This window comes from Cnephaeus nilssonii (assembly GCF_951640355.1).
Source record: "Cnephaeus nilssonii genome assembly, chromosome: 13".
Taxonomy (NCBI): domain Eukaryota; kingdom Metazoa; phylum Chordata; class Mammalia; order Chiroptera; family Vespertilionidae; genus Cnephaeus; species Cnephaeus nilssonii.
In genome coordinates this window covers 54,052,955-54,066,279 of record NC_137084.1, presented here as the reverse complement: position 1 = coordinate 54,066,279, position 13,325 = coordinate 54,052,955, and the positions used below count along the sequence as shown (strand labels likewise).

General features: G+C 41.0%; 1 protein-coding gene across 13 annotated transcripts in view; it reads left to right on the top strand.

Annotated features, from left to right (window-relative positions):
* PICALM (phosphatidylinositol binding clathrin assembly protein) overlaps positions 1-13,325 on the top strand; it is a 112,991-nt gene that overhangs the window by 20,670 nt on the left and 78,996 nt on the right. For all 13 annotated transcript variants that reach the window (XM_079789390.1, XM_079789389.1, XM_079789388.1 and 10 more), the window contains exon 2: positions 12,165-12,307. In XM_079789390.1, the coding sequence (XP_079645516.1) occupies positions 12,165-12,307 (143 nt within the window). The remainder of the gene's footprint in view (positions 1-12,164; positions 12,308-13,325) is intronic.

The window sequence follows — 13,325 nt, the reverse complement described above, 5'->3', positions numbered from 1 at the left end:
GGTGACACTGTAAGTTTCAAAACTCTCCTTTTATCCCAGACTTCTGATTATAGTATAAATAGCAACTCTCCCAAACATATGCCCCATTCTGCACTTATCACCATGTGACGTGTTTTTGTTCATTTGTCTCTGACCACTAATATATAAGCTTCATGATGGCAGGGACTTTGTCCACTATTGTGTATTTCTAACTCTGAAGACTATTTGGCATATTATAGTGTTCAGTGAATATTATTGAATAAAAAGAGTTTCTGTTTGTTCCTACTGATGTTTGGAAAGCTGTGGAAAGAAGGAATATAAAGATTCTGTTGTTCTTATTGCATTGGGGACATGAAACTTGTGTGTTTTCTGAGTGATGTGGACTCTGGCAGAGAGGCTAACTGCAATCTTTTTTTTTTTTTTTTTCCTGACTGGGCAGAATTTAAATTGTTAAGAGAAGCCATGAAAATTCTCTTGGATTCCTTTTAGACCTAGGCTTGACTATTACAGAATAACATTAATCTAGCTATGGGGAGGATTTTTGCCTGTTATTTTCTCTTCTTCCCCCAAACTTCATGAGTAGAGAAATGGGCTTTTGTTTCACCTATATACCAATAAATATTTATACTATCATATTAACATGTATACAGGGTACCATGCCACACACACTGTGGATGAGAAAACAAAACAAAAGATTCCTAGGTTTATTTTTAACAAAATAAAGAATGAATGAGTCTGGATTGCTTAAAACAAAAATGCGAAAGTCAGGTGACAGTTGAGTTCCTGTTCTTTAAGCATGAGATATTTTTGGACATAGAGGTGAAAATTTCTAATATCTCCAACTAAGACCTTAGATTGATTTTCAGAGAAGAAAGTTGAGAATCATTTGCATAGAGGCATTGTTGAAGTTAGGTGGTTAGATGATTTTCATGTTTGTGATTTTGGGAATGCTGGGAGAGAACCATAGTATAGTGCTCGTAGAAGGAAAAAATGCAAATATACCAGGAGTGGGTGGTGGTAGTGTATTAATTCCGTCGCTGCATGTAGGCTTTTATTAGGTCACTTATAACTAGGATGACATATAATGTATTCCAAACTGGGTCACTTGAGAGTGAAAGGATGTGCTATTTGGATGGGACAACAGGTGTAAAAAGGACTACTCTAGGAAAAACAGGACACTTGATCCCCCCCCTACTAATAACATACTTTTCTCTAGACTTAGTCCCAGTTCCTTCAACCTTTCCAGATAAATTTGTTTTTTCCCTTTAGAGTACTCTGATCTGTCCTCGCAGATCCTCTCAAGCTTTAATCCCTATGTCCTGGTCTTGAAAATTTTATGGCAATTCCATAATGATTTCATTAAAAATTTATTTTGCACTTTTAAAATTAAAGTATGGACAATTCAGCAAACTTGGCTTGTGTTCGGCTATGACTTAAGAGGCTAAATTTTAGCCAGACATTAATGTAGAAGTACCTTAGAATTGGTTTTGTTTACTTAGTTCCATCTGATTTTTTTCTTTTCATTCCCCCTTTAGTTCTGCTTCTTTCTCCTGCTACAGATATAAAGGAAGTTAGTTCTTTCTCTTTTGTTGCTTTTCATAGTCTTCTGAAGACAAGCAACACTTGATAGTTGTGTGGTGTATCCCCAGGAATGTTTCCTAAATCTGTTACATTTTTTATTCCTCCTTTTAAAAAATAGTGGTTTATTTAGGTGGTCCTCATAAGTGCCTGAAACCAGTACTGATGGAGGTCTTTTCAGGTTAATGTATATCTTCTTCAAATTTTTTGTTTGTTTGTTTAAAATAGCCAGATAATGAGAGAATTTGTGAATACTTACAGTAGCTTTTCCTTTGAACAGTTGTTAAAAGGTGTGTGTGTGGGGGGGGGGGGGGGGCTCTTCTTTTACATAGTGATTTTTAAAGAAAATCAGTTAAAAAGAAAGAAGAACTTAACTCGGTTAAATATAATACATAGTATTACCAGATTGTAGAGTTGTCTTTATATTTCTTATTTTTCACATGTATAAATCTTTTATCTATTCATTTTGCAGAGAACACAGTAATAGAAATAGCCTATCTAGTTGTGTTAACAAATTGATTTTTTCCTACTTGTTTTTTTAGTAAGATGAGACTTTGCCTTACTTTCTTTGTGGGTTTGGTACAATGGGACTTTGCTTTACTTTTTTTGTGGGTTCTGGAGATTCCTCATAATCTATTATGGTGGGAGACTAAACTTCTGTTCAAAGTAATTTAAAATATTGGCCTATCTCTTTTAACAGAGGCTACAAAATTTCCAGCTGTCCTGTGATGCAACTTTTGTGCTTATACCCCCTCTGCCTCACGTCCTTGAGGAAATAAAGGAACATGTTATTGCTATCCTTTCTGCCATTGAGCATAATGTGCTCCAAAGGGTCTAGAATGAATTACAGTACAGGATTGGTGTCTGTTGTGTGACATGAGAGGTGCTTACTGAGATTTGTAAAATTATGGAAATAATAGTGATATAGTTCCTTAGTGGTTGACAACCTGCTCATATGTAACTTAGTTACTGAATAATTTCTAAAGTGTTCTTTTTTGCATCACCCTATATTTAGGAAAACAGTATATATCAGAAAATATACATCAACAATTTAAAAATGGAATCTTACTCTTTTTTTTTTTTAACATGGTTTTGATTTAATATACTATGAGCATTTCCCCCTGTTAGCTTTTTTTGTTATATATTTTTGGCCTCAGTATTTCATTGTCAGACTGCTGTCATTTAATGAATTACCCAGCATAATTGGACATGTCCTCTTACATTGTGACTTAGGTCCCTTAGCTTTGTAGTACTTTTATTTTTTATTTATTTTATTTTTTTTTCCTGGGGGGACCGGGGGCGGGGCCTCAGGGGCCTGGGCGGCACCAGGTGGGGGATCGAGTGTCAGCTGAGGGGGGACCCAGCGGGGGGCAGTCAGCGCGGGGCGCAGGGTTGGGGGGCAGTCAGCGCGGGGCGCGGGGTTGGGGGGCAGCAGGAGGCGCCGGCCGGGGCGCGGAGGGCAGGGCCGGAGGGGGCGCGGGGAGCACTCCGCGGGGAGGGGCGGGCCCCAGGAAGCACGTGGGGGAGTGACAGTGGCCACGGCCCGGCCGTGGGGACACGGGCCGCCCACCCGGCTGCTCCCCACTGCCCACCTGTCCCCCCTGAGGCCCCAGGCCCCGGCCTCACCCGCCCCCGGAGGGCAGCCTCCGGCGGCTCAGCCGAAGCCGAGGCCTCCGCAGCGCCTCCATCCAGCTTTGTAGTACTTTTATCAAAGCCATTTGGATATTTAAAAAGAAATTTAAAAAATACTTTCCATGCCTCCTTTTCTCCTCTTTTCAAGTGAAATCAGTCCTGTTACCTGTACTGAGCATTCTATATCCTGTGAATCTTTTCCCAGTTTTTGTCTTAGCATCCAAAGATGTGCCCTTGGCTGGAATCGAACCTGGGACCCTTCAGTCCTCAGGCCGACGCTCTATCCACTGAGCCAAACCAGCTAGGGCCAGACCTTTTTTATATTAATAACTAGAGGCCTGATGCATGAAAATTACTTCCCCCAACTTGTTGGTTAGATTTATTTCTTAAGGTATAAATTAGTCTGTGAAGTTAGTTTTCGTTAATTCTTATGAAAATTATGTTAAAGTTTAACGTATATTTCTCACAGAGGTCCCCACAAACTTTAAAGATAAAATTGTAACATTTACATCTTAATTTGTGACCCCTAACACACAAAAAATTGAATGCAGTAAGATATAAGAGTTCATTGAGTTTCCCAGACATTTGACACTTCTGACAGGGCAGATCTGTCTCTGTGTGCAATTTCTCTTGGCTTTAGTCTGATTTCAGTGAGTATATTTTCTAAATACTTGCAAATTTTTGTTAAATGAAAAGAATGTTGCTGGTCCTTTATATCAAAAATTCAAAAACTATTTAAAAATATGTTTTTATTAATTTTAGAGAGAGAGGGAGGGAAAGGGAGAGGGAAACATTGATCGGCTGCCTCCTGCACAGCCCCCTGCACAGCCCCCTACTGGGGCTCACTGGGCATGTGCCCTGATCAGGAATAGAAACAGTGAGTGACCTTTTGGTTTGTAGGATGGTGCTCAAACCAACTGAGCCACACGGGCCAAAAACTGTTTTCTTACCTTCTAGTCACTGTTTCTTGGTGGATATTTGTTCCTTTTATTTGTATTAAAGAAAGGACTAGTAAATATATATATGTGTGTGTATGTATACACACACACACACACACACACACAAACAAATAAATAGCCCATCGCGCGAGTAGGCCGCCTGCTGCTTCCGCGGGAGCCGGCGGGAACTGCAGCACGCCGCCAGGAGCCACACTGCTTCCACGGGAGCCATGTGGCTTCCGCGGGAGGTGGAGAAGCGAGCCGCCGGTGCCCACAGGAGCCGGGAGGGAGCTGCGCCGCTTCTGCGGGAGCGGGAGGGACCCGTGCCGATCCTGCGGGACGTGGGAGGGAGCCGTGCTGCTTCCACGGGAGGCGGGCCCGCCATCTCCTCTCTGGGCTGCACTTGGCCGCGGAGGCTGCGGGCCAGCCCCCCTGACCCCCAGAGGTCCTCCGTGGCTGGGGCGGGACGCTGGCCTCATCGCCGTGACGACAAAGCAAGCATTCTGCCAGGATGCTCACGCTGCCCACTGTCAGCGGCCTCCCCCCCCAGGACTGGGGGACTCTGGCGGGGCTGAGGGGACTGGGTGCTGCCATCTTGTGGCTATGGGCGCCACCATCTTTTGTGACAGAGTGATGGTCAATTTGCATATCACCCTTTCATTAGATGGGATATATCCCATCTAATGAAAGGGTGATATGCAAATTGACTGTCACTCAAACACAAAAGATGGCCGCCACAAGATGGCCAGCAGGGGAGGGACCAGGTCTGCAAGGGAGGGCAGTTGTGGGTGATCAGGCCAGCAGGGTAGGGCAGTTGGGAGGGACCAGGCCTGCAAGGGAGGGCAGTTGGGGGCGATTAAGCCTGCAGGGGAGAGCACTTAGGGGTGACCAGGCCTGCAGGGGAGGGCAGTTAGGGGTGACCAGGCCAGCAGGGGAGGGCAGTTAGGGGCAATAGGGCTGGCAGGGGAGCAGTTAGGCATCAATCAGGCTGGCAGGGGAGTGGTTAGGGCAGTGATGGGCAACCTTTTGAGCTTGGTGTGTCAAACTTCGCCACAAAACTGAGCATAACTCGGGTAGTGTGTCACTTTGAGGAAAAAACATTATTTTGCAAATGTTTCATCCTCAGCATGCGGCGTGTCATCAGAAATGGCTAAGCGTGTCAGTGATGACACGCGTGTCATAGGTTCGCCATCACTGGGTTAGGGGGTGATCAGGCTGGCAGGCAGAAGTGGTTAGGGGAAATCAGGAAGGCAGGCAGGCGAGCAGTTGGGAGCCAGCAGTCCTGGATTGTGAGAGGGATGTCCGACTGCCCGTTTAGGCCCGATCCTACTGGGATCGGGCCTAAACGGGCAGTCGGACATCCCTTGAGGGGTCCCAGATTGGAGAGGGTGCAGGCTGGGCTGAGGGACACCCCTCCTCCCCCCATGCACGAATTTTGTGCACCGGGTCTCTAGAGTGTGTGTGTGTGTGTGTGTGTGTGTATTTTTTTTAGCCATGCTCATTTATTAGAAAATATATTTGGCCATCAGCATAGTTTTGATCTAGCCTAGTGAGTGCCTGTTTAGATGGAAACTCTAGGCCTCTACATTTTGTAATGATTCATGCCATTGGCTGTGTTGCCTGACTTTCTGTAGAAGTGAGCCCTAAGTACCCTAAGTTTCTAAGGTTAGTAAACTGCCTTGGGAGGTCTATACAGGTTTGTGGCCTGCATTAAGAATATGGCTATAAGATTAACAAAATTATTTATTAAAACTGATCACTTCTAAAATTTTTGTACTTTGCTAAATACTTACCCCTGAATATAAAAATACTGTTTTACATTTCATTACTTTTCTTACTGTTTTTGTTTTAAATTAATTAGAAATTTAGGACTTGCATTAAAGTGGCTAATTGAGTATTCATTTTCTATATATGTTTCCAAGAACCCTTATCTTTTACAAAAATTTAATTTTATTAATAAATTTGTCACTTAGTAGCAAGTTCCTGTCACCTTACCTGAGGGCAAGTGCCTTACATATGTTTATACAATTAACATTATCTACTCAAGACATTGTTTGCTGGAGGGACATATTAAATAAAAGAGAGAGCATTTTGTATAGTAGGGATTAGTTCCTTCTATCATCTCTGGAAAATTGCTCTTTATTTCCATGGTAGGTCTAGTTTCTTAAATATTAGAAATTCACATGAATTCTCATCTTGACCCAAAGCAAACACCCTATTGATCATGAAGTAGTTATTCGAGTGTGGAGTTTAAGAATTGCTAATAATGTAATATTCAAGAAGGTATTTCAGTTTTTATATTCTTAAGGTAAATAGCTAAAACAAAACATAAGATGTATTTTTACTTTGGAACTCTTTTGATTGGTAAGGAAAATTTAATACCAAGTTTGTGCTTTTTAAGAAATGAAATCTCCTGGAGTGAGAATGGAAAAAGCAATAGCTATGAAGATTCCTGGGTTATGCTGGACTTTTCTTTGGAACAGTTTGCTTTTGGTTAGTCAGAGGTGGGAAAAACATTTCCTTCCTGAGTTGTTGGAGCTCAGACTTGGAAGCATTTTTAAGTTACTATAGTAGAAACATTATGTGGAGGTAAAATTACTGCATGGAGAAAATGACTTGCTTGAGTTAAAATACTATGGAAAAGTATGTTCAACAGAGTTTTTGTAACTGTTCAGTTTTTTCTTTCTCAGTAATATTTGTATAACTTTGGCTTTGCATTTGGTCTATGCTGGATTCATAATGTCAACATGAACTCATTTCATTTACCCTGTTATATGTGAACTAGAGGCCCAGTGCACAGATTTATGCACGGGGTTGGGGGGGGGGGTCTGTGTGGGGGTCCCTCAGTCTGGCCTGCACCCTCTCGCAATCTGGGACCTGTTGGGGGATGTAGCAGTGTGCCAAGTGGCAGGCGGCCAGGAAGGAGCCCGAGCCAGGGCCAGGAGCCGCACCACTCACACTCATCCTGGCCACCACCACTCGGTAGCACTGCCTCCGAGTCAGGAGAGGCTCCCACCGTTGCCGCAGCTGTGCTCACCAGCCATGAGCCCAGATTCTGGCTGAGTGGTGCTCCCCCTCTGGGAGTGCACTGACTACCAGGGGGCAGCTCCTGCATTGACCGTCTGCCTCCTGGTAGTCAGTCCACTTCATAGCGACTGGTCAACGTGTTGCTCCGGTCGTTCTGGTCATTCGGTCATAATGGTCGCTTAGGCTTTTATATATATAGATTGTTATATTTTAGTGTCTAAAATTATTTAACTTTTATGTGGCCATTTCTAAAACATCCTATATAATAAAACTAATATGCAAATGGACCTACCGGCGGAACGATCGGTCACTATGACGCGCACTGACCACCGGGGAGCAGACACTCAACGCAGGGAGGCGACCGGCGGTGGTGGCTATCAGGAGGCAGGGCCGGCCAGTGGGTGGCGCCAGGCTGCCAGCCAAGGCGGGTGCTGGGGGCAGGGGGGGGGTGATCACCCCACCCACCAGTTGCCCCACAGATGGCCCTGATCGGTGGCCAGGCCTAGGGATCCTACCCTATATATTGGGAACAGTCTCTAAGATTTAAAAATTAAAACCTGGCAAGGCTACTCTAACACTGAAAAAACAGGATGATGCAGTGATGACATACATACATGGACTCTGGCTTGCACATTTTGTGGTCAGCCCTGATTCTGACACTTATAACTGTGTGACAAAGCCAATTACTTAACTTCTCTCTGCTTCAGTTTTTCCACCCATAAGATGGGGAAAATGGTACTACTGCCTCAGAAGGATCATGTTATGTACTACTTTTTATAATCAGTGCAAGAAAATGTAGCTGCTCATACAACAGCAAGATGCCTTTCACCTGTATGAAAAGTATGGTCACTCGTGCACGCAACATCCCTGGATTGCAAGTGGGATGTATGACTGCTGGTTTAGGCCTGACATTCCTCGAGAGGTCCCGGATTGCGAGAGGACACAGGCCAGGCTGAGTGACATCCCCCCCACTCCCCCAGTGCATGAATTTTGTGCATCGTCCTTTAGTTGTTTTCATAAACATTATAATAAAAATCTTTATTTGTTATATCTTCCTTAACTTGAAATTTTCACATGTAATGGGCTCAGTTTGTTTTTTTTTCCAATCATTTGAGAAGAGCAGGTTGTGCAGATAGTATTGGTTTAGTCTGTGTAAAAATTAACACTTGGATGCTTTTTTTTTTTTTAAGAAAAAATTCATGCTAGGATTCTCTGTAGGCATACTAAAAACTTAAATGATTTATTCAAAAAGTAAGAGAGGTCACTGTACACGAGGCACTATTTTAGGCCTTTGGGGATATAGCAGAGAGGAAAACAGAGCTCTGTCCACATGGAATTTATATTTTAACTGGTATAGAAAGCCTTTAAATAAATTAGGATGAGTTAGGAGATAATAAGTGCTTTGGAGAGAAATAAAGCAGAGTAAATAAGTTATAGGGTATAGTGAGGGTTTGGAGGTAGAGGAATATCCTGAGGCTTTGTTATTTTTTTATAAATATTCAGAGATGTTCATCTAATAAAGTGACACTCGTGCAAAGATCTATAAGAATTAAAGTGAGGGGGCAAAGAGTATAGATATCTGGGAAAAGAGTATCCTAGGCAGAAGGAACAGCAGTGCTGGGCACCTGAGGTAAGAGTACTTGGCTTATGGGAGGCATTGCAAAGGAGACAGCAGAGTGATGCTAGGGGAGAGCTGATCACAAAGGAAATGTAACATAGATTATATGTATTCTAATATACTGTAGTTGAAACTGAAATATATATATATTTGGCTTTATTTAAGATCAGGCTCTATCTGACTAATGTAGCAGTTTACTTACCTCTGTGATGAATAGCATGGAAATTGCTAACAAAAATGTTTGCAGGCTCCTTTTCAGTTTTCTTAATCTAGTAGAAGAGAATTATTTAGAAGTAAATAATTATAGTGCAGAGTAATTCTATAGTGTAGAATTAAGTGCCAGCTTTAACGACTGAGTGGAGGCCTTAGTCTGTGGAAGGGGAAGACCTCACAGAGGGGAAGGGTACATTCATTCTGAAGAATGAGCAAGAGTGGAATGATTTGGGTGTAAAACAGCAAAGTACATCACAGAAAACTGTAAAGTGTGTTTGTGTTGGAAACATATTCAAAGAGGATATTGACAAGGATGAAATGTATGTTATCCTTGAGGAAATCATTGAAATTAAGCCGTGACAGTCAGTGTTCTGTTGTAGATCAGTATTGTGTGTGGGGTGGGTGAGTCCCCAAATCAGTTGTCACTAAAAGTAAAGATCATTCCAGCCCTGACCGGTTTGGCTCAGTGGATAGAGCGTCAGCCTTTGGACTGAAGGGTCCTGGGTTCGATTCTGGTCAAGGGCATATACCTTGGTTGCAGGTACATCCCCAGTAGGAGGTGTGCAGGAGGCAGCTGATCGATGTTTCTCTCTCATGGATGTTTCTAACTCTCTATCCCTCTCCCTTCCTCTCTGTAAAAAATCAATAAAATATATTAAAAAAAGAAGATCAGTCCAATATTTCTCAGTGGGGTGAGGTAGGTTTTTAATTGTGGAGTGCTAACTGTACATTGCAGAACAGTTTCCTTCACTCTTAATATTTGCCAATAAAACCCCTCAGTGAGCGTTGTTTTTATTTACTTAATTATTTACTTATTTAATCCTCACCCGAGGATATTTTTTCCCTTGATTTATTTTGTTTTTAGAGAGTGGAAGGGAGAAGGAGAGATAGAGAGAAACACCAAGGTGAAAGAGACACATCAATTGGCTGCCTCCCGCATGTCCCTGACCAGGGCCAGGAGCCTGCAACTGAGATACCTGCACAACGCTCTGTCCACTGAGCCAAACTGGCTAGTGCCCCTCAGTGAGCATTATAATTTCGCCAATTTTTGAATGCTTCCAGGAGAAGTGGTACATTCTAGTTAAGAAATAGGTAAGATTTGGACTCTGGCTTTGTCAGTGATAGTGGGGTGAAGAAGAGAAAGTGGAATTGGTGGAGGTTTAGGAGGCTTGGTACTGATGGAGTTTAGGGAGTGTATATACATACACAGAGAGAGGTAGGAGTACATTTGGGGCAGTATTGTGACAAGAAATTTTGTGACAGGTTTAATTTTGAAAACTAATAAAATAAGCCCGGCTGGCGTGGCTCAGTTGTTGAGCGTCGACGTATGAACCAAGAGGTCACGGTTCGATTCCTGGTCAGGGCACATGCCTGGGTTTGCAGGCTCCATCTCCAGGGTGGGGCGTGCAGGAAGCAGCCAGTCAATGATTCTCTCTCATCATTGATGTTTCTCTCTCTCTTCCTCTCCCTTCCTCTTTGAAATCAATAAAAATATTTTTTTAAAAAAAGAAAGAAAACTATTAAAATAAGATTCTGAAGAGTAAAATGACTGTTGATGTGACCATGAGGAATTAACTATTATTTTTAAGAACTGAATGGATTATCAAGACAATTTCTGTAAGGATATAGGAAATTAGATTATGTAAAGATAAACACTGGAAAAAGGCTAGGAATATAACTTCTTGTAATTAGGTTCAGAACTTGACAACTGTGCTTAACGTTTTAAAGAATTCACAAGCAAGAGTTAGGTAGGCCTTGCCCTTAAGTAGATTATATTTTGAGAGGCAAAGAAAACTTAACTTTGGAAATAAGGCAAGTACAATATATTTTCAGTGCCATAAGACAGGTATAAAGTACTATTCAAGAAGATTCAGAGAAGGCAGAGATCATATTCTATTTCTTACTAGCAGGAGCTGAACCATACACAGCAGGTTGAATGTGCTATTTAATTTGATTGCAGTAGTCTGAATTGTGAAAGCCTTGTCATGCTTCTGTTCCATGGCACTCTGTTTGACTGTTGTGCTTTGTTCTTTAAGCATTGTTGGCCAGGGTAACTGCTTATCTAAAATGTATTTGCTTATCAAATGTTACTTTGTATAATAATTGGACCTGTTAGAACAAACGTTTTTGAAAGATTATAAGTAGATAATTGGTCTTAGTTACATTGATATTTCTTGCTAACAATCAAGGCCAAGTTAGGTCACTTGAATTCATACTTAAATCATTATGCACTAAAGATTAAAAATGGGCAAACTGCTAATGAATGACTTCAATTTTTCCCCCCTTTATGGTAGTTACAACTAGTAAAACAACTCATTTCTTGGTCTTCCTCTTTATTCTATAAATTGGATCATATTTTGTATTTTCTCCTTTGTTGAATTTGTCAATAATAATCTCTTATGCAAATTGGAGGTGAAACTTTGTGGTCTTAAAGAGCATTTTTTTTGTTTTGTTTTTTCGTTTTGGTGCTAGAAAAATTGTTTACTAGACTATTTTATAGTAATGTTTTCTAGTTTGAAATATAAAATTAGAACTTTTATTGTTTTAACTTTTTCAGGGTAATATTTAGTATAATTCCTGGATCATTTTATTTGGAAATTTATTGCAATAAGAAACTTAAGTCCATTTTTCAGTTTTGTCAGTGTTAGCTAGTTGCTATCAACTGATATTTGAGATAACTCAGTATAATGGAAGGGAGAAAAGAATGAGAATCATTCTACTCTCAGAGACCATACAACATATCTGTTATCTTTCTGTTAGTTCAAACACAGTATTCTAGGACCTTCAGCTTGTTAATACTTCCACATATATGATTTCTTTAAAAGTTTTTTTAAAGGTAGGGATGAATAATAGTAACTCTGAAGGTTTATCAGTAGTTAAAAGAACTGTGAAAGTTCCTCAAGACTTTGAGATAAATAAAATACTTGAGGGTGAATTACTCTCTGGGGGAGTTTGATTTACTTTCTGGTATTGATTATTTATGTGATTCTAATCATACCCTGTTTACTTCTCAGGTAGATTATAGTGGTCTTAGTTCTTCTGAGAGGTTTTTCACAACTTTTCCAAACCACCTATTGTTGCTCCACTCTGTTAGATCTTTCATCTGTTAGCATGCAAATCTGGCATTAACAATAAACTAAAGCCAGAGAATAAATTAATCTTTTTTCTTTTTATTGCAGACTTAATTCAGTGCACAAATGAGATGAATGTGAACATCCCACAGTTGGCAGACAGTTTATTTGAAAGAACTACTAACAGTAGTTGGGTAGTGGTCTTCAAATCTCTGATTACAACTCATCATTTGATGGTATATGGAAATGAGGTAAGCAGAATTTTTGGTTAACAAGCATACTGGTGTGTGGACTGATTGTTCATTTTCTCCCCCTGAAACTTCAGGAATGGCTTCAACAATTGAGTACTATAGGTAGAAAGGGCAAGGTGCCTAAGGAAAAAATAATTGTATGATTTGGGCAAAGATGGCTTGCAAGCGAGAAAGCAGAAAGTGGATCAAAGCACAGAGGGCTTCAATAATGGGATCAAGAAGCAAAGATTAATGTCTAGAAATGGGTTCTGTAAATAGCACTAGTCTTTGCAGGCCTTGTACATGGACTGTATGTTTGTCTATATCCAGTTGCTTTTTTACTGCAGACCAATCAGATTTGTCTTATCTCATATAGTGTTTGTGGAAGCACTTTGCCTAATTCATGGGTGTGATGGCCTTTTGCTTAGAAGGACTGATTGAAGAATGCCTTCTTCAGCAGAGGCAAGATGTGTATCTGAAGTCTCTTTTACCCGAAAGGGGAACAAATAAGATGCACAAGCTTTTTCAGTTTAATGTTTGGAGAGAATCATTTTTTTTTCTATGCAAGTCTAGGAACTCATTTTTGAGTTCTTACCTTAAATGACTTTCTCAGCCCAGTATACTTAACTTCTAAATTCTGTTAAAAGTAACATTTAAAATTGTGTTAAAAAAATTTGCATGGAACTAGACAGTCTACATTGGTATGTACCTTAGAAAAATGCTGCCCACTGGGAAATAGCTTCCATAGAGATGGGGAGGGGCTTTAGTCATTGGTATTTAGACTTATGAGCACAATGACTTTCTTTTTTTTGAAAAAATATTTTTATTGATTTCAGAGAGGAAGGGAGAGAAATAGAAACATCAATGATGAGAGAGAATCATTGATTGGCTGCCTCCTGCACGCCCCATACTGGGCATGTGCCCTGACTGGGAATCAAACCATGACCTCTTGGTTCATAGACTTTCTGCATCCATCACTTTACTCATTATTTTGAGCTTTTCAGTCATGAGACTTTTCTGTCATCTGTGACATATACCA